The sequence below is a fragment of the Etheostoma cragini genome, chromosome 15 (assembly GCF_013103735.1).
Source record: "Etheostoma cragini isolate CJK2018 chromosome 15, CSU_Ecrag_1.0, whole genome shotgun sequence".
Lineage (NCBI taxonomy): Eukaryota > Metazoa > Chordata > Actinopteri > Perciformes > Percidae > Etheostoma > Etheostoma cragini.
The window spans coordinates 10098481-10126409 of record NC_048421.1 but is presented as its reverse complement, the minus strand read 5'-3'; the positions used below and the strand labels follow the sequence as shown (position 1 = coordinate 10126409).

Here is a 27929-nt window from a genome sequence, read left to right as displayed (position 1 = left end):
AATAAAATGGTCTTTGTTGTAGTCTGCAAGAAATGTTGGTGTATCTGATACGGGAGGTGAAAAAATTGAGAATGCCACGATGGATTCTGGTGCTACCCCTCTTACATTTCCTCAGAGGAACTGCAAAGCCCTTTAAAATAAATACTTATAGAAACATGAAGTACGGCGCAAACTGGGCTGGTTTGCATGGCCTTGACATTGGTTCCACAGCAACATACATGAACAGTGAGCAGAGGAAGTAAGAGTCCCTCACACAAACATCTTCCAATAAATTTATTAGGAAATAGATGGATTTTACTTTACACAGTGTATGTTTACTTACTCTTCTGTTTTCAGGGCACTAGTGAGTTTGATGAAAAGCCACAATCACTTGATGGAGGTTGATGCAGTTTTAGTGCGATCCTGCATGTACCTGATGCCATTTGATGACCTGATGGACTGTATCATCAACATTAACATTGAGCTTTTGGACATGCTTTATGTTTTCACTAACAAGGCTCCTCAGGATATTACAATCAGTAACTTCCAGGTGAAGTGGAAACACTAGTTGAAAATTATATATTTCAGAATTATAGTATGTTTTTTATTAAACTAATATTCTTGAATTTCTGCTTTACAGACAGTATCTGACATTCTCTCATATATCCAAGGAAAACTCATTCAAGAACAGTACAGGTGATTTGCTCTTCTAAATTTGCTAGATTTTCTATTGAGTTGTAAAAGGCATGAAGTCACAGGCGGTTTATTTGTATTTGTAGGTTTAATTGTTAGTTCACATTTTATTTGTTCTTTCCATATTCTTGTATGACTACATGGCTGTGCAGATCATGAAATCCCATTTTAACATGGAGGGTGACATGTTTATTAAATGTGATGCTTTAACCTTCCGTTTTGTGTTATAGTTATTTGACTGAGGCTTACAGGAAAGAGTGCCTAGTAACAGCAGTGGAACTGTTGGAGAAGCTCTGCAAAGGTGTCACATCAGCATCATATACCCACTACCCTGAAATTCCTGTGGCTTGTATGAATCTGGTTGCATCAGTGTCAGACTATGTTCAATGTAACAAGCAACAGGTATTTGAAGTGAATCTTATAAGGCAAACTGTTAACATTTCAGACAGATTTAAATCTTGTTTTTCTCAAATACTGTCCTAACAATTCTCATTCAGGAGATTCAAGAAGGGGAAAGAGAGCAGCAATATGCAAAAGATTTCACCTCCATTATGAGGAACTGGATAAGTCGCTTCTTCAAAGAGAGTTTGCTCAACAAGAGTTGGTCCCTGTACCGTGTTGAGACCTCAAAACAGATTGAAGTAAGCAGATTTGTTAGATTTAGTAAATCAATAATACACAAAATATGCATGTGTACTCATCTCTTACAACCCATCAGTGGTAGAGATAGCTGAAATATGTTTTATTTTTTTATTTTTACAGACGTGGAACAACATAATGGCCATCCAATTCAAAGATGAAGAGTGCACAAAAGAATGGAGACAGACATTCACAATGGATTTTGAGGGCAAGTTCAAACAGGTATGTGACATATCTTTTGCACATCCCTGTTACTTTTTGGTTAAACTATGAAATGTGACATATGTTTTATGTGTCTGGTTTTAGGAAACTGCATTGGATAAAATTGAATTTTACTGCACAAAAATAGAGGAACTCAGTAAATCCCATCCACACGTTGCTGCTTGTGTTGAGAGGTGTGCTCTTGAGGCTGTTACATCTTTGTGCCAGGTAGACAGCCCTTTCACTTCATTCACATTTTGAATTTTCATGTAGTAATTGCATATTTTATAAGATTTCTGGCCGTGTTGAAGAAAATTAACATTCCATTGACAGAATTGAGTAAATTACAAATTAAATCTTCTAAAAATAAATTCAGGAAAATGTCCTTATTTAAAAATAAAAGGAACAGCATGAAACACAGATTTAGCTAATCTGTTTAAAAGATGCCCAGTAATGTTAATGCCTGTTTAACCTCATATACAGACCAAGTCTGAGGGAAAGCTGTTTGAGAGGTTCACGATAAACTGGAAGTTCGGGAAACTCATCTCAGCCATTATCCAGAAATCTTGGCCAAAGGACCAACAAGGAAATTATCAGGAAGATGAAGAATTAGTCCTTCATCACCTCCTCTCCTGGACTGCCGCCAAAGACATTTTCAAACTGCACGGTATATTCTCAGAAATTAATAAACCATTAAAATATGCACACACCAAAATGAAAACTCCCGTAGGGTAGGCAGATAGAATATAATTGTAAAAGAACAGATGATAGGAAACCAGGCCTCAGTAAATGATTGAATTCATGGCAGAAACTGATCATTGTAATAATTAATGTGGTTTTAGACAGAAACACTAACATGTAATTTCTATCATTGCAGGCACAGACGAAAATGTGATTGAGAAGCTCTCTCCAGATGCCAGGGACAGAATTGCTATAGCCATATCCTCATTCACAGCAATCAACAAGCAACTGGTCCATGGAAACATTAAGACCAGCATGCTTAACATCATTTTGGAGAAGAGAAACGTCTTCTTAGATCTGCTGAAGATTGGTAATAACAGTCTGCTTGTCAGCAGAGATTTCTGAATATCTTTGTTTAACATTCAATAATAAAGAACCCTAGAACATGCTTGTGTGTGTGTGTGTGTGTGTGTGTGTGTGTGTGTGTGTGTGTACGTGTGTGTGTGTGTGTGTGTACGTGTGTGTACGTGTGTGTACGTGTGTGTACGTGTGTGTACGTGTACAGATTGCCTCTCTGAGAATCAACAATACAGGGATAATGCCAAAATGAGGAGGCTGTTACAGTGCAGAGAGGATGAAGTGAAAGCTGTGTACCATGAGAAGGAGCTTGTGGATGTCTTCTTAACAATGAGCCAAAAACTAAAGGAACATATGACCGGTATGGTGTAGAATCAGTCAGTTTGGTTTGATTACGCACTTGGGGGAAATTTAACACATGCTTATTTAATTTCCTTGACAGTTGATGTTGCCGACATGGAAGAGAGACAGCAGGTCAACATCGAGATCATGCCCCTGAACCATTTCATGGAGGTTCATCCATTTGACCAACTGCCCTCTGCCAATGCTGGTGTTGTCAACTACTTCGATCTGGTTGAAGAAATCAGAAACATGACAGAGGTCCTGTTCACCTTTAGAGAGAGTCATATATTCAAAGTATGCTGGGAGAAACAAGCCAAACACATAGCCACTGAAGAAATGGAAGACGAAAACGCTGGCGAAATTGGAGTAGCGGACATTATGGCAACACCAGAAATGATACATGACGACATTTTTGAGCCTTGTTTTGCTGATTACAAAGACATCTACACTCGTCTGAAGAATGGCAGCATTAGGCTTGAGGAGGTAAACCAGCTATTCAGAGATTACAAGGGCAAGTACGAAGAGCTTGCACTGGACCTGGACATCATGTGCATGATCGATAAATCGACCGACAAACAGTGGATCCACAGCAGGGTTCAACAGATCGAGCAGTATCACGATCTTCATCTAGCTGTGGCTTCGGCTCAAATGATCATGATGGTTAAAGAGACACTTCATCTTCAAGGGGACTTCAGGGTTCTCGAGACTCTTACAGAAGTTGTAAGTGGCCATATTTTGAACTAAGACTGATTATGTGAAAATGAATAAGGCTAAAAATCTCCCTTTGCTTACCACGTTCAGGTTTTAAGTTTCTTTATTGTTTTTAATAATAATGTAATATTGTCTTTTTATCTCTTCTCTCTTCAGAGTCATGCAGACTTTCAGACAGAGCAGCTCAATCGGATTGACAATGACTTGATGCAGGCCAAGATGGTCCTGGTGGACATCACTGAGCCCCGGAGACAGTGCCTACTTGAGCTGGGACTCAGAGGACACTTTGTTAGATGGGTGAAAGATGCACTTGAAGGTAAGAATAGTCAATTGCTGTAGTCCCAACCAATTTATTTGAATGCTCATTCTGTCTAATTACATTTATTATTTTTTAGATATCAATGAGTTGAAAGTGTTCGTTGACCTGGCTTCCATATCTGCGGGAGAGAATGACATGGATGTGGATCGCGTTGCTTGCTTCCACGATGCTGTCCTCGGCTACTCATCAATGCTATATGAGCTAAAACCAGATGCTGGTTTTCATGTCCTCAAAGAGGTGCTCAAGAAGCTCTGGAGAGCTTTGGAGAATGACAGCAACCTACCAAAAAAGCTAGTAAGAGGACACCTTGCTAATGCTACGGCTGAAAGAACTCAACAACTCTTAAACATCACACTATCTAACAGTTGGCATAGTAGCCTTATGAAATTGAAAATAATATTCAGTAGCGTAATTTAGAATTATCTTCTTTTGTAGCGGGACAGTGCACGCCATTTGGAATGGCTGAAGACTGTGAAGGACAGTCATGGATCAGTGGAGCTGTCATCTCTCTCTTTAGCATCAGCCATCAACAACAAGGGTATCTACCTGATCAGTGCACAAAGTGTTAAAAAGGTGAATAACAAAAAGCTGATGGCATCCTTGTGTACATGCAGCACAGATGTTTTCACTGAGAACAACATTTCTGCAATTAAAGTATTTCTTCCAATCCAGTTGACTCTTGACACAGCCCTGAAGCTGCAGATTCCAGAGGAGCATGATGAGGCTCATCAGCAGAAGCGCTGCTACTCACTAGAGGAACTGCGGGAGCTGCAGAACAAACTCATGCTTATGTCTGGGAAAGGTGATCAGGGGCAGAATGAAGTTGATCATTTTACAGAGGTATATTAAAATGTTTCGCTTTTTTATTTAATTAACTTAGGTCAATCTTTTTAGCATAGGAGTTGAAATACTACTAAAATATCAATGCTTCTGCTACTACTTCTATATAATAATTATAATCATAAGCAAACATTCTCTATCTTTGAAGATTCCTCAAGTTGTTGTAACCAAAATTCACAATAATTAAAACAAATATAAAACAAATACAAGGAATAATAAAGTATGACAAACAGGGACATAATATCTATTGACATCAACAGTTATGACTTGGGTGTACTTAATGCATAAAATGTAATGAATATGTAATCATTGTCAGTGTTTAACAGCATTCAAATTTGCATTTGACTTTAGATTTATTTTTCAGGTTTTCGCCAGTGTTCAAAGACTAGCTGAGGCATTCATTGCCCTCTACACTGCTGGAAATCCTCTATTCAGGCACTGGGAAGCGCAAATCAACTGCAGTTTGAGCTCTGAGGAACACAGCATTGTGATGGACTTCAACCTGGGCAGTGTTCTTAGTGTTGTCATTGTGGAGGGAAGTATTGAGGAGCAGCTTCCAGAATTTTGCAGGAAAATGGAAAAGTGCCTGCATTACTGGATGGATTTCGTGGACAAACAAAGATCCCAGAATTACTATCTGAACTACTATACAGCCGAACAGATTGTCTACCTCTGCAGCAAGCTGACTCAGCAAAATGTGACCAATATGGAGGACCAAGTACTCATGCTGCTCTCCTTCGTCAAACCAAATTGCACAGCCTCAGACTTGAGGCAGGTCTGGCATGAACTCCAGTATGAGATCCTCACCAAACCACAAGAGGAAAACGGAGACATTGAGTTCCAGACTTTTGTTATGGTGCCAGGAAGTGAGCTGGGAGATGCAGACTTTACTAGTGAGCTGGATCCTCTGCTAAGTCTTGTGGAACAAGCAGATGGTTCTCAGAAATTTGATCTGATATGGAATGCTTATATGAAAGACATGAAGAATTATCTTCCCCACATTCTTGATATAAAAAGTCTAGGAAGACTGTTGGAAATACTGGGCAACAAAGAAGATGAGAGTAAAGACGACGAGTGTGAAGAAGGCATTTCTGATGATAACATTGGGCATTTCATACAGAGGCAGCTACCTAAAGGATTGGCTGCCGGGAATCCAAACCTCATTGTTTGCCCACATGATGAGGTCCTGACATGTTGCATCTCTATTTACATGAGTAGCAAAGAAGAGACACTTCCCACCTATGATGAAGTCCTCCTGTGCAACTCCTCAACACCATACGAACAGGTTGAGCTATTCCTCAGACGCTGTCTCAGCACAGGCTACAATGGACATAAGATATACTGTCTACTGTATGGAGATCTGCTCACTTATGATGTGAGCTCTAAAGTTGAGAACTTTTATCAGCGAATGAAAATGCAGAGCAGGAAAGACTACAAACTTGTCATAATCTGCAGCTTGGAAAGAGAACATGCCTACCTTCCCTCAGCCTTCAGCCAGTACAGATTGCACATGGTTCCCCAGGAGCCATTGGCGAGGATCCAGGGGTACCTCTACAAACACTACGTTGTCCCAGCAGATCAATGCAGTGCTGCAGCTGCATTCAAAGACCGACTGTGCGTTGGTGTTGTCTCATCCAAAAGGGCTGGTGTTGGTTAGTATATATGTACAGTCTTAGCTATTTCAAATTATTGATGGTGAATATTTTACTCCTAAGATTATTGATACCTATGTTAGTTACCTTTTTTCTTTTAAATGCAGGTAAATCTCTCTATGTCAAGAGACTTTATGAAAAACTGAAGCACTCAACCAAAAAGACATCAGTGATGAAATGCATCCGCTTGATTGAACCAAATGTTGACGAGAATGTCATCCTTCAATCTCTGTTGAACACCCCCAAGAGGAAAGAACTTCTGATGTTCCATTTTGACATCACATCATCGGTAATAATGAGTCTCAAGTTAATGCTTAGTGCAATATAGCTGTATTACTGTAATAGGACACGTATCGGCAGCTTACATATGGTGTTAATGGAGTCTGTTTTATGTAATTGAAAAGGTGCAGAAAGGTCTCCATGAGTTTCTTTTCAAATTGTTAATCCTGCGCTATTTGATGGACTCTGAGGGAAAGACGTGGAAGTGCAGTGACACGCAGCTGTATGTCATAGAGATTTTAGAGCCATCTGTCATGTCAACCAGAAATGCCTCACGGCAGGTAAGAGCTTTTACAATTTTGGCATTATCACTAATCATTTGTCATCTGATTTTAAACTGGTGGTTCCATCTCTTTTTTTCTGCATAGGTTCAAACAATAAACAGCACATTCACAGACGTGTTTCCAAATATTTTCTGCCGACCTCCCAAAGAGGTGCTAATGCTAGAGATGAGGAAGCAAGAACATCCTACCATTGTGAGCACTGACGACCCACTAATGGATGATGAGGAATTCAGGAGTGAAGCCTTTCAGCGGCCATACCAGTATCTCACAAGGTTTCACAACCACAGTGATCTTGATGTTTTCAAATATCAGGATGTTGAAGGGTCACATTTGGAATGTCTTCAGATCTTTCTCATGTACTGTGGTATTATGGACCCATCCTGGGCCGAACTGAGGAACTTTGCATGGTTCCTTAACCTTCAGCTGAAAGACTGTGAGACATCTGTTTTTTGTGATTCTAATTTCACTGGAGACACGCTGACTGGATTCAAAACATTTGTGGTGGACTTCATGATTCTGATGGCAAAGGACTTTGCCACTCCATCACTCAGCATCTCAGACCAGAGTCCTGGCAGGCTGCAGATGGACCTGTCTGGTGTTCGAGATGAAGACTTAGCTCCTTTCCTGATCAGAAAGAGATGGGAAACAGAACCACATCCATACATCTTCTTTAATGATGACCATGTGTCCATGACCTTCATTGGTTTTCATCTTCAGCCCAATGAACAGAACTCTGTTGATGCCATTGATCCCACCTCAAGAAGGGTGATAAAAAAGAATGTCATGACAAGAGAATTGTATGAAGGCCTAATACTTCAGAGAGTCCCTTTCAACATCAACTTTGATTGCCTTCCAAGAGGGGAGAAAATAGAGAGAATCTGCAATGTTCTTGGTATCCAATGGCCTCTTGACCCTGATGAAACATATGAACTTACAACTGACAACATACTAAAGATGCTGGCAATCCATATGCGGTTTAGATGTGGCATCCCTGTCATTATCATGGGGGAGACAGGGTGTGGTAAGACGAGGCTCATCAAATTCCTTTGTGAGTTGCGGAGGAGCGGAGTAGCCACTGAGAACATGAAACTGGTCAAGGTGCATGGAGGGACAACTTCTGAGATGATTTACACCAAAATCAGAGAGGCAGAAGACATTGCTTCTATTAACAAGCAAGACTACGGATTTGACTCTGTTCTTTTCTTTGATGAGGCCAACACTACCGATGCCATCAGCAGCATTAAGGAGGTCCTCTGTGACAAGACTGTCAAGGGGGAAAGCTTGATACCCAACTCTGGACTGCAGATTATTGCAGCATGCAACCCTTACCGAAAGCACACAGATGAGATGATTCAGAGGTTAGAATCTGCTGGTCTTGGGTACAAAGTTCGAGCTGAAGAAACTGATGAAAAGCTTGGGTCCATCCCTCTTCGCCAATTAGTCTATAGAGTTCAAGCATTACCTCCAAGCATGATCCCTCTGGTGTGGGACTTTGGACAGTTAAACGATCAAACAGAGAAAACATACATCCAACAGATTGTGCAGAGAGTGGTTGAAAACAAAGAAATTGATCAAAGTTACCTGACGTGGATCACTGACGTCCTTTCAGCTTCACAGAAGTACATGCGAATGAGAAAGGATGAATGCAGTTTTGTCAGCCTGAGAGATGTTGAACGCTGTATGCAGTCATTTGTTTGGTTCTACGACAACCATGACATGTTGTTTGCAGAGCTTGAAAAGTTTGAGATTACTCAAAATGCTGAGAAGAATGAAAGGCATCACAGACAGCCTGAAGTGAGAGACCCTGTTCTCTGGTCCCTAGTCATGGCCATAGGAGTGTGCTACCATGCATGCCTAGAAAAAAAGGATGAATACCGACAGGAAATCAGCAAATGCCTTCCACAAGCATACTTACCAGCAAAAGTAATGCAGGAAATCACACTTGTGCAGGATTTACTTCTAAGTGGTGTGCCAATGGGGGATACTATTGCAAGAAACAGTGCTCTTAAAGAGAATGTCTTCATGATGGTTATCTGCATTGAGCTACGAATCCCTCTCTTCTTAGTTGGAAAACCTGGAAGCTCAAAATCTCTGTCTAAAACTTTGGTAGCAGATGCAATGCAGGGCCAAGCTGCTCATTCTGACCTCTACAAAAAGCTTAAACAGATCCATTTGGTTTCCTTCCAGTGCAGCCCTCACTCAACACCAGAAGGCATCATTAATACATTCAAGCAATGCGGACGCTTTCAGGAAGGCAAGAACCTGGACGAGTACATATCAGTTGTGGTTCTTGATGAGATTGGCCTGGCTGAGGACTCTCCAAAGATGCCACTGAAAACCCTTCATCCACTTCTAGAAGAGGGATGCATAGATGATGAGCCCCTACCTCACAAAAAGGTTGGATTCATTGGCATCTCCAACTGGGCTTTAGACCCTGCAAAGATGAACAGAGGCATTTTTGTCTCCCGTGGTGACCCTGATGAGAGGGAACTCATCAAGAGTGCTAAAGGCATTTGCAAGTCTGATGCAATGGTTTTGGAAAAGGTCAGGGATTTTTTCCAACCCTTTGCAAGCGCCTATTTAGACATCTGCAACAAAGAAGGCAAAGGTTTTTTTGGCCTACGTGACTATTACAGCTTGATTAAAATGATTTTTGCAGCAGCCAGGGCTTCTCAAAGAAAGCCCACTGCAGAAGAAACTGTGAAGGCAGTGCTGAGAAATTTCAGTGGCAAGGATGATGTGGATGCAGTTACTGTTTTTACCAAAAGTCTGCAGATTTCACCCAACCTGGAGAACATCAGTGCCATTGAGTTTGTGAGAGAAAACCTTCAAACAGTTGGACAAGAAGAAGAATGTCGGTACCTGCTGGTTCTAACTAAGAACTACGCAGCACTACAGATCCTGCAGCAAACCTTCTTTTCAAAAAGTGGTCAGCCAGAAATAATCTTTGGATCCAGTTTCCCAAAAGACCAAGAGTACACCCAAATCTGCCGCAATATCAACAGAGTAAAGATCTGCATGGAGACAGGTCAAACAGTTGTGCTCCTAAATTTGCAGAACCTCTATGAAAGTCTGTATGATGCCCTCAACCAATACTATGTCAGCTTGGGAGGACAGAAATATGTGGACCTTGGACTGGGAACACACCGTGTGAAATGTAGGGTGCACAAAGACTTCCGGCTAATTGTCATTGAAGAAAGAGAGGTGGTCTACAAACAGTTCCCAATACCTCTCATCAACAGGCTGGAGAAACACTACCTGGACATCCACACTGTCCTTAAAACTGAGCAGAAGAGGATGGTGGATGAATTAGAGAAATGGTTGAGACTTTTTGTGTCTTTCAGCAGTCAACACGCATCAGTAGCTCAGGCTTACAAGTACCAACTGCCAGACGTCTTCATCGGGTACCACTCAGACACATGTGCTTCTGTGGTAATTCAAGTAATAGAGAAGCAGAATGACAGTTTGGAGATCTCAGACCCTGAGCGGAGAATATTGGATGAGGCTAAACTCATACTGCTCAAATGTGCCACACCAGACTCAGTTGTACGGTTAGACTGCACAGGCCTTCCCAAGGTGGAGAGCGAAAATCTGGCCAGGGTCTACTTTGAAGAGCAGAATAACAACTGTTTAGCTGACTTCATTCTCGCTCACACAAGGCAGGAAGTCCATTGCTATTCCTCCTTCACAGAGGTAACCTTGAATTTGTCATACTAGTGTAAAATAAAGCACTAACTGTAGATATTTTGGATTAATTCGTTAATTGTTATTTTAAACTATAGGTGACAACATTCTCCAGACTTCTGACATCATCTGACCTGGAACCACTAGTGCAAGTTTTGCATAGTGTTGAGCTCCTCTCCCTTCAGCAGTTTGACACCGAGCATTCCTTCCTAAAGAAGATCAGGTTTGTTAAAGAATATATATGTGTGTGTGTGTGTGTGTGTGTGTGTGTGTGTGTGTATATTTATATATATATATATGATCTCAATCGAAAGATTATGTCTATTCTCTGTTTTCTTGTAGGAACTTCCTCACAGCTGAAAATGGCAGTAATATTGCTGGGCCCTGCACCAAGATCCTCCTCATTCAGTGTGATTTTGATGAGGCCTCTCACAGTGCCAATCTCATTGCATCTGCAAAGTAGGTCCAACATTTCTTCTCTGTTGGGTATGCACAACTGTGGGATTGTTTTGCTCTATTGAGTTTTCCTGTTCATTTTTAGGTATTCATCCATAAATGAAATCAACAAGCTAACTCAGGAGAGCACAGAAAGCAGGGTGTTTGTCTACTTCATTACCAGACTGCCAAGAATGGAAGGAGGGACCTCCTACGTTTGCTTTCATGGAGGTAAGGCAACCATGACTTGTGATTAGAAAAATAAATTGTATCACATTGTTCAAAGAATAATCTGAAACTTGTTAATGTTTACAGACCCCTGGAAATCAGTTCACATTGATGACCTCAGACGGTCAAAAGACATTGTTTCAGACATCAAAGCCTTGCAAAACATGACTATTAGTCAAATTTTTGAAACCAAGATGAGTCAACCTGAAGGTAACTGATTGAGAAATTATTGATAGCAAATCATAATTTTCTCTACATAACATTTATTTTGTAACAATAAATAACAAAATTATTTTCCATGGAGATGGCATGGAGGTGGATGACATGTACACTGAAAATGTGCATGAGGAAGCAGAGTCAGAGGAAAATGTGAGTACAGACAACATGTATTTCAAACATTTGCGGCTGTGAAAAAAAACGTAACTTTGCAATATAAATTTTTTCGGACTTTTCCTCTTGCTGCAGGGCTTGTATAATGTTGTGGACACTACAACACTAGTGCGGAGCTGTGTGCAGGCTGCGGTAGGCATGCTGAGGGACCAGGTAGAAAGTGGCTTGCGCGGTACTCGGAGAGTTGAGATGCTGCTGACACTCCTCAGTGACAATGACGAAGTAAAAGGTACTAATCACATTTTCTTTTTGTGTTTTTGCAGTTGAAATCATGCTCATCAATTTAATCATTGCTCATCATGTTATTAAACTCTTATCAGGTGAATTTCTGCAAACTTCGAAGAGGCATCTTCACTCATTGCTGGTGACTAATGATGGCAACACCTTCTCATCTATCAAAAGCAACTGGGTCATTAAGGAGGCCTCAAACATTGATGCCTTGCAAGAAGGTGGCACCTTCAGGTGAGTGCTTCAGCTGCAGCATACAAAATGTATGTGATGCCTTATATTCCTATTATGTTTAACATCACTGTGAATTGTTGACAGGCACACCTTATGGAAGCGCATTCAGGCTGTGGTCATCCCCCTCTTGGCACAACTGCTTTCAGTCATTGACCGTAACCAAAACTTGGACATCCTGCTAGATACAAACTGTGGTGAATTTGTCAAGAGACTTTGGTTGGATATCTTTGGCAATGAGAAGCTGCTCGAAATTGCACACTTAACATTGGACCACAAGTGAGTGGTGGTAATATTGCACTTTGCGTAAAGGATTCAACATTCCTATATAGGTAAGATTTAACCTACTGTTTACTTTACATAATTGAACATTTTCATTTTCTCTTATCTCAGTTCTGGGACAAGAACAATCCTTGTCCAGAACTACATTGCCCAAGACAGGAACATGTGTTGCAGTATGCCCTTCAGCTGGAGGATCAAGGACTACCTGGAGGAACTCTGGGTTCATGCGCTTCAGCGTGAAGGTAATGGCCTGATAACACTTTTCATTACTGGCATGTCACTACCAAGATGTTGTTTTTTAAATTAAAATGTATGTCGGTTAGGGCACACTCAACAAGAGTTTGATGAGTTCTTTTGGAAGACGCCACTGGGACGATACATTGAGAAAGCAGACCGAGAGATGCAGACCGAGTTTTTCCAACGCTACCTTCAGGATTTTATCTCCATGACAATGAATGTGACTTGTCAGGAAGATCTGCAGGTTGTGTTTCTGTACTACTTGAAGCCGTTCGTAACACTACATTTGTGTGATGTTGTGTGCATGTATATGCTAACACTCCTTATTGGCGTTCATAGCTCCTGTGTGGTGCCCTAAACTGTTGTGTCAATGAGCTGCGATTGCAGCTCAATGCCACTGATAAAGTGGCATCTCTTCCCTGGATTCATGCTGCTTATCATGACTTCAAAAACCGACTGCAGAACCTCTCCAGAATGATCTGCATTGAGCCCCAGGTGACCCAGCACCTCTTGAAGAATCATCATACCAGAGACGGAGATGAAATGGTGAGCATCTAAAGACTATTTAGTTTAAATAATTCATTTATAATAATAATAATAATAATATAAAAATATTCTTTTCTCTTTCCTGCTACCGTTCAATGTTTTTGAATTTGGCATTCACAAAATTGACTTTACGATTAAATTATGTTTGGTAATTAATATTACTTATGTTGCCCTTTTTAGTGGCCTGTGATGTGTATTGATCATATTTCTCTGTCTTCAAGGTACTTGATGTGTATGCAGCTTTTGCATGTGTGGAGTACCTTGAGCCTAGAGTCCTGGGCACAGATGCCCAAAGACAAGCATGGCTCAGACAGGTCAAAAAGCTCCAGGTTCCCATTGAGTTGAACTGCTCAGAAGACATTGTGAGACACTATGGAGAGAGGAGCAAGGCGATTGTCCGTAGAGTCCAGTAAGTCACCCTTAACTAAATATATATATTTAAATGGTGGGACAGCTAGCAGTAGATCATGTTTTAGCTCAGTTGAGCTGGATGGTTATTTGTCTGTATTTCGTTGTTCTTAGAGCTGGATGGAATCGGATATTTTCTCTTTCTCTATTTGTGGAACACATGCTGTTGGGCATTGAGAAGGTAGAGAAGAAGCTGGCACCTTTAGTTTTGGAGCATACAAAAGGGCTTTGTCAGGTCGGTCTGAGTTCTTTGTACTAACCTGAATTTTCTTGAATTTAGTTAATTACTATAAAACTGCATCAACAAGAGTTCCTTTGTCCTAAATAACATGTGTTACCTGTACTCTGTCATAGATACTGGAAAAAAATTCCGACCTCAAAACTCAGCAGTCATTCGAGGCAGTAATCGGTTTGCTCAAAACCTGCAAAGATGGAGCCGTAGAACGCATCTTCAGGTAGAAATTCAGTGTTCTATCGTTTGCCTTCATCAGAATCTCTACTGCACTTTTCCTCCACCTTGTGTCATCCATCACCTGTTGTATGTTTTTTCCAGGTTTGGTCTTACACAGTGCCCTGTGTGTATGGCAGACCCCCAAGATCCGCTCTGCCTGCCATGTGAACACATCTACTGCGTTACCTGTATCAAACAGTGGTTGGTCCCTGGTCAGATGTACTGTCCCCTCTGCATGCAACAAGTTAACGACGACTTTCCCATGGTTCCTTCTGATGCCATAAGGTTGGTAACTGCATGTGGATTATAACAATAACTGATTTAAATGTTTGCTTCTCATAAAAGGTACATATATGGTGGGCTTCACACACACACACACACACACACACACAGACACACACAAACACACAGACAAACACTCACACACTGTGCGGGTATAAGTTCCTCAAGGTAACTCCATAATGTGTAAACCTGGCATGTAATGCATTTGAACAAAATGCTTGTTGTCTCTCTCTTTTTTTTGTAGGATTCTAATCAACCAGCACGCTCAGTTCAGGAAGCAGTGCAATGCTTTCTTCATTGACCTGGTGTCTACTGTGTGCTTCAAGGACAACTCCCCCCCTTGTTCAGCTGTCATTTTCCATTTGCTGTCCTTTCTCATGGTGGAAGCCAATACTGTTCCCATTGTCAGAGGTAGGGCCCTGCTCTGACCCTGGTCACTTGGGTTTGTGCACACCCATGTATCTGCTTACACATGTGTTGTCATCTTTGTATATCCTTTTTGTTTTTTTCAGTTAATCGACAGATGTTGACAAAGGTGCTCTCTCCATTTGATGACTCTGTGGATAAAAATCCAGTGGTTCGGTCAGTAGTGCTGAAACTACTGCTGAAGTACAGGTAAGGTGCTATCGTTGCACATTGGATAAAGCATACTTAAATGTACGCTTCTAACATTCTCATTGTTGTATATATTTTTCTGTTTCTGAAGCTTTGAGGAAGTTAAAGGTTACCTGCAGCAATATCTGGTGGCGGTTGAGCAGAGCAACATCCTGGAGGAGACAGACAAAACTGAACTCTACTCGTTGTACATTAATTGCCTGGAGGTACACAGGAGTTCTGACATTTTCTTTGTCTGTTCGACAAAGTAAATTAAAAGCAAATATGTCAATCACATCTGTGGATTTTGGTATCTTGCATTATGATGCAACATTCATATGGTAGTCGCTTTTCATTTCTCTAGGATTCCATGTTTGAAAGGTTTCAGTTCAGGTCCATTGCAGACCAGCAGGTGTGTCTGCAGGATGAAAGTGCCTTCCTGACTGATTACCTACAATCACATGATCAGTCTGCCGAAACAGCCACTGTGGAATATCTGCAGCAGGTGGCCAGAGTCCGTATGGACCTGGATAGAGCTGCTACCCTCATCGTGGAAAACCTCAGAGCAACAGGTGTTTTCATTTTGATGAAGAACAGGATTATCTTCTCAAGTACTGTTCTTTGTGTTTTAGAATGTTTTAAATTTACCAAAATGTAATTCCATTTTTAATCACAGCAGTGGCTCAGAAGACAGGTCAAAGTGGAACCACAGCCTTCTTGACCAGTGTGATGAACTTATGTAGGCGCAGTAGAAACGACTGGTATCGTGTCTACTTGATCCGTAAGATCTGCAGCCAACATGGTGTGGAGTTTGTCCTGAAACTTCTCAAAGTGGATGACATGCGCTGGCTCTTCCCTGAAGAAGTGCTGCAAAAGGTTCAATTACCCACATTATGATTTTTAGTGCCAAAATAAAGGCACTGTTGCATTCTAAATGTAATGCTAGCAGTTACTAAATAGTGTGGTTGAATTTTTGATTACACCCAGAGTAAAGAAGCCACCGCAATAGACCAGTATCTTGTGTGTGGGGAGCATTACAAGACAATCAGAAATGCTGTCGCAAAGGGAGTAATGGAAGGCAAAATGGACGGACTGGACGAGACTTGTGAGGTAACTTTCTTGTTGGTAAATAAGCATTTGGTCAGGCCACTGTTTTTGTGTGCTTGTTTACATGGGGATCTTGTTGCTCTTTTTCTTCATAGGGGTGCAGATGCCTACCACAGTGTACCACAGTTTATCTTTTGTTGGCGCTGTACAGAGAAGTCACCACTCTCTACAGAGAAGCCAATGCTAGCTTCCATCCCAAGCTTGAGGTAGATCTTATATTAATTAAGACCTTATGAGCTGCTCGGATATAATCAGTTTGCAACCATTTGTGCAGATGACCACAAGTAAAAAAACTTGTTGTGAGTTCATCTAACTTGTTTTCATGTCATATCTTGCTTGCAATTTGGAAATGGGAACCAAACACACAAAATGCAGTTCTTTACTGGACTGTTTTCTGCCTTTGTCATTAAACTACTGACTAATTACTTATATTTATTTATCTTTGTACCTGCAGCAATTGGAAGCCCTAATGGCCTACATCCAGAACTCCAAATTCCTTACCAGCCCACAGATGAAGGCTTTTGCCAAGTCTTTGGTGACCAACCAACTGGGGCCATTGGTTGTCCGTCCTGGGGCCCCTGGTGCCCAGTCTATGTCGGTGGAATTAACCATTCATCTGGCTGCTGTCGTGATCTGCGGGAACAAGGCGATCTTAGCTCCCCTGCAGCAGCTTGCATTGGCACCTCAAAACATGCAGGTACAGAGTGTGTATACTGTCAGCTGCTTTCAGGTTGGCAACTAGGCCTCCTCTTTTTGTAGTTGAATTGAATGTGATTTTATTTTTTTGTACAGGCAGCCTTCTTGCCAACCATGCCAGAGGACATGTTAGCAGTGGCTCAACAAGCTATGGGACATTTGCAGTGGTACCGTAAGTAAACAGATACAAAAAGCTGCACCCATTGTACTCACATATTGTTGAAAATTCTATACTTCTTTATGTAATTTCTGACTTACCTTTACCACAGATTGCCCAAATGGTCACCCCTGCACCATTGGAGAGGTATGCTACATTCAGTCTGGCTTTTTTATAGTATTCTTTTAATGCTCTGAAGGATAATTTTTCTTTGCGTCCTGTTTGTTTTTCTTTAGTGTGGCCAGCCCATGCAAAAAAGTCATTGTTTGGATTGTGGTGTTGAAATTGGAGGAGACAACCACATTCCTGTGGTAGGATTTCAAGCCGTTCAATTGCAGTAAGATGTCTAACAGTTACTTATAAAAAAGAATGGAATACAGAATATAATTAATTAGTTTACATTTTCTTTTAATTTGTATTCATTTATAAATTTTCTTCTCACAGGGGTGACCGCACTCAGAAAGGCCACATCCTTGGCGACCCCAGTCGCAGGGACAATCCCGACATGATGGACACAAAGAGCATTTCACCTGTTCCCTTCACCATGGTCCGCATGCTCACTCACATGGCCATGCTGCTGGGTGCCTGCAACCAACCACAGGTAGCTTAAATAATGAGTACAGTTTTTTCAACATATTCATGAGTGTTTATAGGTGCAGCAAAAAAACACATTCTAGTGTTATAGCACCGTGGATGTATTGCTGTTTGCATTTAAAAAGGAGGAGTCTGGTCAGTCATCCACTTTACTTGTGTTTCTAGTTCATCTCTGCCATCATCAAGCCTCCAGTACCTGACCCAGGTGTATTTCTACTTGCTCACCTGCGAAAGGACATCAAACATCTTATTCGATCCCTGGGTAAAGGGACCGACGACACAGTCAGCGCTGTTCACATGCTCATCAGCAGCCTCCTGGAACCCAATCAGCAACAAACATGTAAAGAACAACAAACCTACTGTAACAATATTATGAGCGGTGTCAATATTTGGAGCAACATAATGATACCAGAAATATACCAATCCGTGTCCATCATTTTAGTGCAGCATTGTTATGGTTTTCACTTTAATTCTAAGGTACTGAAAGCATCTTTCTAAAGTGTGTTGCTCCAGAATCTTCTTCTTAATTTTGAAATATGGACGCACCCTGGCGGCAGCACATGTAATTTGCAGCAAGGGTTAGTCTAGCAACTCTCCGTTGGCTTGCGAGCTGTAAAAAAAAACAAATTCTGGTCAGGCCAATCACATCGGGTATAGAGTCGGTGGGTAGGCTTAACATAAGGACGTCAGAGTTCTCTGCTACTTGAAAACAAAGAAGATGGCTGCTGCCACTAGCGAGCCGTGGTGTTTTGAATCAGCTTTGGCTGTGACATAGGAAGTCTTGGAGTTAAGCCTTTCTTTGAGAAAAGAACAAAGAACGGCACTGAAGAGAATTCTTAAAAAAGGAAGATGTGTTCAGAATTTTCTTGACCGGATATACCAACAGTTAAATCGTCAACCAGCGTTGCTCTGGTTGGTTGTAGCGCAATCCTATTGTGTGCAGAGGAAATTTGAAAGACAGCCATTTATCCCATCCGTCTGATTGAGCCCTGCCAATGATGAGTTCCCAGACCCAACATCTTGATGTGTGTCTGACCTGTCATACTACCTTCTTCTTCCTTGTTACTGAAAGGTGTGGGCTGCAGGATAGTGACAGAAAATAGAAAAGAGAGGGAAGCGGTGCCCTCCAGTGGTCAGAAATGGTGTGGTGTTCACATGCACTGTATGTACACATGGAATGTAATGAAGGTGTTACTTTTATATTGAGTGATTTTAAGTCACTCAAGGCAACAAATGCAGGATCCGGGTGTCAGGATTGTTATTTGCAATGCTACCCCTATCTTTCCATATGATCCAGGAATGATATGGTGATGTAATTACAGTGGTTACTATAGGAAAAATGTGTATTTTTTTTAGAGCTGCCATAGGATACATCTGGCCCTCAAAAAATGAAACAATAGATTCACTGGATTATTCATACTATTTAACACAGCTGGTCTTTCCTTTCAGGGCCGGTTCTTTATAATAACGTGCTTTCCACCAAAGAGGCTAGAAATGGATGGGAAATGGAAGTGAGCAACGTCTTCATCACACCTCAGCTGAAGGTAAAAATACTATTTGATCATTTGCTCTAAAAGGGAACAAATAAAGCACGTCATCTAATTTCAGCATATCATTTTGCCTGTTTTTAAAATATGTGCATATAACTAGTTTTCTTATGTCATTTTCTCCTTCACAGCACTTGGATAGACAGCTAAAGGAAGTGAACACATTCATCCGGGCCGACTCTCGCATCTCTGCCAATCCAATCATGAAGCTCATGTTTGGCGAACCCCGTCTCTTCTTGGCCTCACTTCCCCAAAATTCTCTGATCCACGGTTCTGTCGTGTGGAGCTGCAGGGAGGAAGTTTCTCTGCTGAGCCTCACCCACATTGTAGAGCAAAATGATGGCAAAGACACCCTGCCGGTGCTCTGGAGATTTCTGCATAAGGTAAGAAAACGGTCTCCTGAGATGGAATTCCACTTTTAAAAGTCAGCAAAAATAATCCTGTCATAAATGTAAACTGATATTGCAAGACACACAACATATTTTAATAAATTGTGGCTGCTTTAATTTTCACATACTTAACCAGTTTGTAAAAGTGCGATTGAACACACCAGTTCATACAGTGTCTGTGTGTGTGTGTCTGTGTGTGTATACTTTACGTGTGTGTGTGTGTATGTATGTATATGTGTGGGTATATACATAATACATTATATTATATTATATTTTAGGAAACAGAGCTCCGACTGGTTAAGCACCTTCCTGATATCCTTACGCTCCAGAGAGATCTGGTCAAGAAGCTTCAAAACAACACTGAGGTGACTTGTGGCACCATTGCAGAATTCCTCCACATTCAGAAAGCAGGTACTGAAACTAACTACATCTGTCTACGCCAGTGGTTTTCAACTTTTTCAATTGAATGACTCACTCCCAGAAGATATGCAAAGTTCCACGCAGTTCCTAATTACCTCTTTCTTGGAAATGTCTTCGTAAAATAGCTGGCGACTTGCAAGTGAAGAACCTGCTTGCCAAGAAATAAGTTATTTTAACCTGGAAGGAGACGGTGATTGAGTGTTCTTAAAATAACTTAATCTCTCCCACACAGGAGATGTCTTAATATGCTATAGACAGTCTATCCAATGTACTGCATGTCATGCTGCTTTCATGTGTGCAGGTTCACTGAAAGCCTGGTATAATAAACACATCAGGATCTTCCTGACAACCTGGAATCAGCTCAGAGTGTCTTTGGCCACCAATGGTAAATACAAACACACTTTGGTACACTAACGCTGGCCTGTCCAACATCCTGATTCAACTTGAATTGAAATGTTGTCATTTAGGGGAGATCAAGATCCCAGCTGAGTTCTGCCAGAATGACTTGGACCTGGACAGTGATTTCAAGGTGCTGTTACCACGGCGACAAGGCCCAGGCCTGTGCTCTACAGCCCTTGTGAGCTACCTCATTGCCCTGCACAATGACCTAGTCTACTGTGTGGACAAACACACTGGAGAGGAGACCAGGTGGGGGCGCTCATGCCACATTTTTCTCACTTACACATGTTTAGCTATAAGAACATAGTGTGTAAACGTCTGCCCAAAATATATACTGCATTTATGTATGAATATTTCTGAGAAATTGATAAAAGGATAGAAAGAATTAATTAAAATTATCATTTTTAAATGAATCTGTTTATCCTTCCCCCAGCTACAAAGTGAGCCCGGCGGATGTGACTGACCTGCATGTGATTCGGTATGAGCTGCAGAGGGACCTGATGCCCCTGGTTCTGTCCAACACCCAGTACAGCATTGAGAGGGGCCAGGAGACTCTACACGAGTACGACTTGCCCAAGATCCAGCAACAGATTGTCTCCCGCTTCTTACTGGGCAAACCTCTCATCACTCTCAATGTGAGCAAATGGAAAGCACATGCAAAGCTCAGAAATGACTCCTATTTGTTTTGGAATTCTCTCTTCTTCTTTTTTTTTAAATACCTAATGCCTCTGTTCCTTTTCCACAGGGCCTCCCAACACTAGTGAACAGACATGAACGCAACTATGAGATTATCCTGAAGGATGTCAAAGCAAAAGTCCAGCAAGTAAGTTGTAATATACAGTACAGTACTGGAACTACCTTCCATGGATCACAGATAGCACATCACCATGTTGCTGTAGACAATTTCCTAAGGAGATGATCTGACCTGTGTCTGTGTGCAAACAGGAGCCTCTTCAGACTCTCACGCTGTTTGCCGTGGCTGGGGAGTTGCACTCCTACAGTGAGGTGTGTGATGCCTTGTCTACACTGGAAGTGGCCCTTGGTTTTCTGGCCATGACCGGGGGAGAGCCTCACATGCAGCTGTCCTGCTACCTGGAGGAGGTGCTGCAGATGGGAAACCAGATGGCTGCACCTATCCTCAAGGTCAGCCTGTCGGAGTCACCGGTTATTTTATCTCTCGTTTCCACAGACCATTGTGTTACTTTGTACACAAACAATTAGCCAAATCTGCCCCTTAAAGCAACTTTTTTGTTGTCTGACTTTTTCGTGCTGTCATACTATACTTTTACTCCCTGCTACTTTTACTACTCCATGAGTGTTTGATTTAAGTAAACATTGTTTTAAGTACTGTGGATCTTTTTGTGCTAGACATGAGATCCAATGTTCCATGTTCTCCCTTCTTTGTTCACAGGCTCTGAGTATGTGCTGTCTCAAGCATTGTGTGGCTCTGTGGCAGCTGTTGGTCTCACTCAAATCAGAAAATATGCTGCGGCTCAAGAGGGTAAGGCAGTAGTATACTGGTACCGAGGTGAAAATGGTATTAATGTTATTCGTGGTAGCAGTTGCTTCTTACATTTTCTTTAATACATCCTTCTGTATGAAAGTCCAGTATAATTATTTTGTCTATTCCATAAACTCTGTGTTCTTCAGGATCCTTTTGTGGAAGTCTCAGAGAAGTACAAACAGGCCCTGAGTGAGGATGAGCACAGGCTGCTAACTGGCTTCTTTTCTAAGAGCAGCGCTGACTCTTTCCTGCTGGAGATGCACGAGTTTCTGGTGCTGGTCCTTAAAAAGCCCAATGCGCCTGATACCTACAGGCCTGACTGGAGGTAAAACAATTTTTTTTTTTAAATAATAACCCTTTCACTTGTCTATACAGTACATTCTTAAAATTGTGTCTCAAATTAAGGCCGGATCATTCAAAAGGAAAAATCTATTGCCGTGTTTTTGCTCTTTGTTGTAACAAAATGGATCTTGTTCCATTCCTACATTACTTAATTATTTAATTTGGCACGATGAAGCATGCTGCACACAAACAAACCTAAAGATAACTTTGGTCAGAGCTGGCTCACAACATTTTACAGGAAAAAAAACAGAGACAAACAGTGAGATTGTTTTTTACAATTTTTTTTTTTTTGATGGTGGCTTGTGGATATCCCATGAAGTTAAAACTCTATGTCCAAGTAAATACTGTGCTATTAAGTAACGTAGTCGTTAACTTAGCTTTTTTTTTGGATCAATTATTCAAAATGTACCTCTACTCCTCTGCCTCAGTGAAATGTGCCAGGTGTTTTTGCTACATGTTTTTATTTTATTTAGATTGGTGTATGCATGTATGTGTGATGTCAGATCACATATGAAGTATGATCATATATGAAGTATATGTTTTGTCTCTTAAAAGCCTGAAAGACACGCTGGTGTCTTACATGGAGTGCAAAGACCTGGACACTCCCCCTGATGTGGGCGAACTCTTCCCAGGCGAGATCTGCCTGTCCCAGTATGTTGAAGCCTGGAAGTTCATCGTGGCCTTCAAGCAGGAACGCGGTCAGCGACAATGAGGATCAGATAAAAGGGTTGTTGTGTTGTCTGCCTCCTTTATTTGATTTCATCAAATCCCTCGGATGAAGTTTACAATCATGACAAATCAACAGTATTGAAGTGGTATGGGTATTCATATGTGATAAGTTCTGTATTTTACACATATTTATCCTGAGATGTGCCTTTTTAAGAGCACTTATGTTTAGCTTCATAGGACCACAAAATAGGTGTGCAGGTCACATGTACAGCTCACCTGTATAGAGAGGTGAACTCTGGGGATTTTCTTTGGATTATCTGTTCTTGCTTTTTTTTTCTTTTTTTTTTTTGAGCACCAACATGTACAGACTTTCTGTACATCTGAAAGTCTTATTTCAGGCACTTTACTTGTAATGTGAATTTGTCTGTCCCGAAGAAGCAGAAAAACAATCTGAATTCAACTCAGGTGAAACATTTAGAAGGACTAGTCTGAAAATCACCCTGACCTAAGTCACTTTAACAGGAAAAACATGTCACTTAAAGTGACTGTTTTGTCAGTTTCATCCTTTTTGTATCGCTGTTATCATGTTACGTTGATGTGCCATATGTATGTTAAAATTGCACTTGCCTTTTTTCCACTTTTTAAATTCACTCTCCAAAAAAAAATGTTTCCTTGAAAAAAGTTTCCTTAAAGTGTATTTCCTATCTCTTACATTTCAGTTTTGTTTATTTGGTAACACATACCGCATTTCACTTGTGGACTTGTTTTTGTATTATCAGAAAATATTACATAAACCGTGTTTCAAATGTGACATATTATTCACCTCATGCTAGTGTGGCTCGGTGCTTCCCCATCCACTTGCTGGCTAATCACTGTGTGAGTAGTATTGCCATAACATGTCTAATTATTCATATCCTCAGTCAATAGGTTATGTCAGCAGAACTGTATTTTGGTGTATTGTTAATGTTTCCATCTGCCACTGAAGCTATATTATTTCCTCAGTCAGCTATGAAATGGAATCTGAATAGTCTTGAATCATGTTGTCATAGGGGAGTGGGACAGTAGAATATTTTGCTCAGCAGGGGTTTGGGAACAAGTGCAGTAATGAAATGTAGATTCACCTCCTGTTAGACTAATACCATTTACGGTCACAAGTAGATTCCATTGTTTCATTTTTTGTTCTTCCATGTTGCCTTCAGCTCAGAGGGTACTTATTTTGTTTATTCATCTCTAGTAGTATCTTTCCATAGAGATTATTTTGGTCTCACTGTCCCAGATTTTGAGAGATCTCTCTCTGACGTTTCTGTTGCTGGTTCCCTTATAATTCCCTTAGTGTGCACAGTTGCATTGAGTGTTTTACAGTAGATTCTCATAAACATTACTACAAGTAAGTTGCTCCTTATTTACATGCTACATCATTGCCAAAAGCCAACAGAGGTTATACATGGAGTGCTCAGGAAATGGCTGCCTGCCTAAAGTTACGTGACTTTCTGACCCTCTGTTGGTGGGAGCTCAATGTGTTTCTGATCAGGCTGATGGAAATGATAAGGACTCAATTTCCTCTATACCAAAGCAGTGTTTAGCATAACAATGACAAATGGAAGCATGCGCCTGTGAAAGTAAACCATGCCAGCGACCACCCTCTAGGAGTCTGCAGTCAGTAAATATGATATCCATAAGAGGAGTTCTAGGCTGTTGGGTTTTCAGGTTTCACACAAATATCGTTAGCTTTTTGTTTATTTGTTTTACTTCATCTCACTGGCAAAATGATGCATCTAATAAGCAAAGAATCTAACCCTGATGAAGTAATTGTTTCATGCTGACAGGCTAAAACCCAGAGCTGTCATTCCACAAGGCTAAGGTGATGCCCCCATGTGCTATGTAGCCGTGTCCTCACTGCTCATTAGCAAACTAAAATGTGGAAGTACTGTACATTGGGTTAATAAACACCCACAAATGGGTCATGAGGCGTGATTTGCGCAACTCAGTCCTGTAGAACAAGCCTCACTGAGCAAGTTCAATTACTTTAACTTCCACTTCTGTAGGCTTCAAAGCCACCATGCAAACGGTACAAAGGGAAGGATAAAAGGGCCAAATTCTTTCCCCTGCTCTCAATTTTTTTGTCTTTGTCTCTTGATGAGGAGGAATTAGGGGCAAAATCACTGTGTATTGTGGCTTACATTTAATTATATTCATGGTTGATGGACAGTTGGGATCAGGTCCCAAGCATGAGGGTTTAATGATTAGCAAAGCTGGATAAGCATGTCCAGAAAATTCATCTTTTTGTTTGCAGTTACAGTATGTTGGAGGGGACAGCCATAGTTGAATTATGGGCATTTTGTCTTCAAATGAGTTGCTCTGCTGGGTCAATAATGCATCAATAATCAGGACAGATAGTTCTTGTGTTTTTATTTTTGTTTTAAACTATGGTTAAATGAAAAATGAGACTAACTCGAAACCATATCTAAAGAATATGGCAAATCTGTAAAACAAAACAACTTCCTAGTGACAGGTTGGTTGAAGACATGCTTGGTTTAAATGCATGTATTCCTTCGCTCTTATTTTATTATCTGTGTTGCTCTCTCTGGGAAGCATCAAGGAAAGGTAAATTAGGTCATAGTAATTTTTTTATTTAATATTTTTAAATTCAGAAATGTTAAATATAGGTCAATGTTCTTAATCAATTCTCCCCTTCTACTTGCCTTAAGTTAGTCTTTTGTATCTATAAACTTTTTTCAGAGATGCCCTATGAACTCCACAGTCCAGTTAAAATAATATATAGTTTAGCTTGGAATTGTCACTATGCCTTGATCTGTTGAGGAGCTTCAAACTTAACCCTTTGCAAAACAGCCTCAGATATCCATCAAGTTTACACCTTGGGGATCCAATATCATTTGCAGGCGCCGTCGCCATTCAGGCGCTCTCAGCCAAAAGGGAGCTAAGATTTTAATGATTGTGGTATGAAATCAGTACCCTTAAATACTCCTGAGACCTCAAAAAGCACACCAACAGGCTACTGTATTTTCTGTGGGGCATTACAGATGCTTTACTGGCAGTCTGGGAAAATGTTTTCTTTAAATTAGACCTTCAGGGTGCTGCTGTTATTGCATTATTATCAAATTAGTGTATTTTAATTACTACGTCATCTGAAATGTATGTGCCAGTAGGTCACAGTGGGGTGAGAGTAGAGAGCGTGTCCAAACTCTCAGGTTGCTCAGCCTGTTTGAAATGCTGGGACGAGGGAGAGAGAAAGAAAGAGAGAGAAAAAAACAACTCAGTGAGCACATCTGTGAATTATATTAGCTAATTGTGTGCACTTCTCTTTGCACTCAACACTTGGGTTGTCCTCCAAGCACAAGGAAGAAATTAAGGGCACTGCTGCCATGTTGTTCTATTAAATACGTGAAGAGAAAATACAATTACTTGTTAAGTGGGAACACACCACATGGGATTATGAGAGGCACAGCATTTCAAGATGTAAAACTACATTTTTTTGTCATCCGCATTAACAGGTTTCCCAGCAACACAATTGTAAGATGTAAATTGCAAATAGAGGGCAGAAAACAGACAATAATACAGAGAGACCATAAACTGCATATTCTGAACTTGTCTCTCCTATCTGTCTAATGTTTGCGGTTAGCAGTTACCTACAAAATGATGGGCTTTCTTCATTGGAAAAATAACTGTGTTTGAATAAGTCCCTAGTCCAGGTCGAGCCTGCTGCAAAAATCACCTTGGGTGGAGAAATCTTAACTGTACCCAATTCATAACTACAGCTTGAATTTCAATACCAAACTGTCTGCTACAGGCAGACATCTCAGCCTTTGAGCTCCATAACAATAAAACCACATATTGAATTAGATTGTTATGGTAAGATGAGAGCGTGTTTGAGAAGCCCAGAAATATGTCTAGCATTTCCCAAATAATAAGAAGCAATGGCAAGACAGGGTTATGTGTCAGGTACCGAGATACACTTAGCCTACTTTGGAAGAATCTTCTGCTGCTCTTACTAACTTTTGTTTAGGGGGAAACGCTGATGGTAAAAAAGGCACTGGACACAAGCCAGAGTTGCTCATTTATGTAACCCTTTTTTGTAAGAAAAGAACTTGGAGTTTTGTCGAAAGTCAGAGACAAATAGTCTAATGTTACAGAATGGTTTCATGCTGTGCTCTACAACCAGTGTCTTGTTCCTTCAGGTAGTTATGTTTGCTATCAGGTTCCAGTGATCAAGAGCTGAATTCTTGGCTAATGTTCCTACCATCACTTCAGAAACATGTGTGCAGTTGTTTCTGAAAATATTCCTGCGAGGGGTAGTGTCTCATGAAAATACACACATTTCTTTACTTGTCTTAATTTCATCTCCAACAAGCAGACTGCTATACATGGGCAGAGCAACTGGCTGAAATTACTTCCTCTCCTAGCCTTTCCCCCTGCAACACTAGCTAACTGCTAAGCTAGGCTGGTACTCAGGCATATGCTCATCATTCTGCTACTTTTCTGCAGTTCCTATAATTATCACCTCATCTGCCTCAGGTTCTCTGCAACAGACACCACCCAGGGCAACATGTTTTTTTTGGCAATTGGTAAGCATGTCCAAATACTTCTATTGCTAGTCTCATGTTGCCAGACCTGTCTGGACAGCACTGCCAAGAAAGGTCTGGCTAGAACACCCAACATCCCTGGAAGGGTGAACAACCTGCTTTGGTTTATTGGCATTTCTTTAAACCAATCTAATCACAATGTCTTGGGCGGTGCTAATCTCTGGATGAAGCAATGTTGCCTCTGAAAATAGCCATGGGAGGCTACTAGGGAGCAAGGTGGTAAGCCAATCTCTGGAAAGCGTACCTCCTATGGAGCCATTTTGTTGCTAACTAGCCATCCCTCGCCATTAGCATCCCATTGACGGACATTAATTTTGGTGCCACTTTGATAGTGAATAACTTTACATCTGCATTTAAAGACTCTATTTGTCCATTGTTTACTGGAAAGAAACACAACAATGTATAAAAGGCTCCATTACATTGTATCTCACGTTATGGCTCCATAGCAGACGTTTTTGTAAAAATAGGCATGTCATAACCACGTGACTTTTGCATAATATAAAAAGTACCTAGCCTAAAGGAAAAGCTTGC

The 27929-nt window shown here is 40.9% G+C and overlaps 1 protein-coding gene across 4 annotated transcripts in view; it reads left to right on the top strand.

Annotated features, from left to right (window-relative positions):
* Positions 1–23264, top strand: part of rnf213a (ring finger protein 213a) — a 30915-nt gene extending 7651 nt beyond the window's left edge. Inside the window, exons 10-67 of one of the 4 annotated variants that reach the window (XM_034893080.1) lie at positions 23–238; positions 337–529; positions 620–675; positions 903–1074; positions 1173–1313; positions 1435–1533; positions 1618–1740; positions 1996–2179; positions 2390–2563; positions 2759–2911; positions 2993–3612; positions 3760–3919; positions 3999–4216; positions 4358–4495; positions 4595–4762; positions 5127–6414; positions 6522–6703; positions 6819–6974; positions 7062–10670; positions 10760–10884; positions 11004–11120; positions 11203–11327; positions 11412–11534; positions 11629–11693; positions 11790–11943; positions 12035–12176; positions 12261–12452; positions 12567–12697; positions 12779–12936; positions 13032–13238; positions 13460–13647; positions 13761–13881; positions 14001–14101; positions 14200–14382; positions 14624–14790; positions 14892–14994; positions 15086–15200; positions 15338–15545; positions 15650–15849; positions 15961–16083; positions 16176–16286; positions 16535–16777; positions 16873–16948; positions 17046–17080; positions 17170–17270; positions 17378–17534; positions 17693–17867; positions 18977–19071; positions 19206–19457; positions 19742–19874; positions 20185–20268; positions 20351–20531; positions 20716–20917; positions 21028–21105; positions 21228–21425; positions 21694–21783; positions 21933–22111; positions 22684–23264. In XM_034893080.1, the coding sequence (XP_034748971.1) occupies positions 23–238; positions 337–529; positions 620–675; positions 903–1074; positions 1173–1313; positions 1435–1533; positions 1618–1740; positions 1996–2179; positions 2390–2563; positions 2759–2911; positions 2993–3612; positions 3760–3919; positions 3999–4216; positions 4358–4495; positions 4595–4762; positions 5127–6414; positions 6522–6703; positions 6819–6974; positions 7062–10670; positions 10760–10884; positions 11004–11120; positions 11203–11327; positions 11412–11534; positions 11629–11693; positions 11790–11943; positions 12035–12176; positions 12261–12452; positions 12567–12697; positions 12779–12936; positions 13032–13238; positions 13460–13647; positions 13761–13881; positions 14001–14101; positions 14200–14382; positions 14624–14790; positions 14892–14994; positions 15086–15200; positions 15338–15545; positions 15650–15849; positions 15961–16083; positions 16176–16286; positions 16535–16777; positions 16873–16948; positions 17046–17080; positions 17170–17270; positions 17378–17534; positions 17693–17867; positions 18977–19071; positions 19206–19457; positions 19742–19874; positions 20185–20268; positions 20351–20531; positions 20716–20917; positions 21028–21105; positions 21228–21425; positions 21694–21783; positions 21933–22111; positions 22684–22840 (13645 nt within the window). In that variant the 3' untranslated portion in view covers positions 22841–23264. Of the gene's footprint in view, positions 1–22; positions 239–336; positions 530–619; positions 676–902; positions 1075–1169; positions 1314–1434; positions 1534–1617; positions 1741–1995; positions 2180–2389; positions 2564–2758; positions 2912–2992; positions 3613–3759; positions 3920–3998; positions 4217–4357; positions 4496–4594; positions 4763–5126; positions 6415–6521; positions 6704–6818; positions 6975–7061; positions 10671–10759; positions 10885–11003; positions 11121–11202; positions 11328–11411; positions 11535–11628; positions 11694–11789; positions 11944–12034; positions 12177–12260; positions 12453–12566; positions 12698–12778; positions 12937–13031; positions 13239–13459; positions 13648–13760; positions 13882–14000; positions 14102–14199; positions 14383–14623; positions 14791–14891; positions 14995–15085; positions 15201–15337; positions 15546–15649; positions 15850–15960; positions 16084–16175; positions 16287–16534; positions 16778–16872; positions 16949–17045; positions 17081–17169; positions 17271–17377; positions 17535–17692; positions 17868–18976; positions 19072–19205; positions 19458–19741; positions 19875–20184; positions 20269–20350; positions 20532–20715; positions 20918–21027; positions 21106–21227; positions 21426–21693; positions 21784–21932; positions 22112–22683 lie in introns of all 4 variants that reach the window. The other 3 variants (XM_034893082.1, XM_034893081.1, XM_034893078.1) reach the window with 3 other exon arrangements.
* The last annotated feature ends 4665 nt before the right edge of the window (positions 23265–27929 follow it).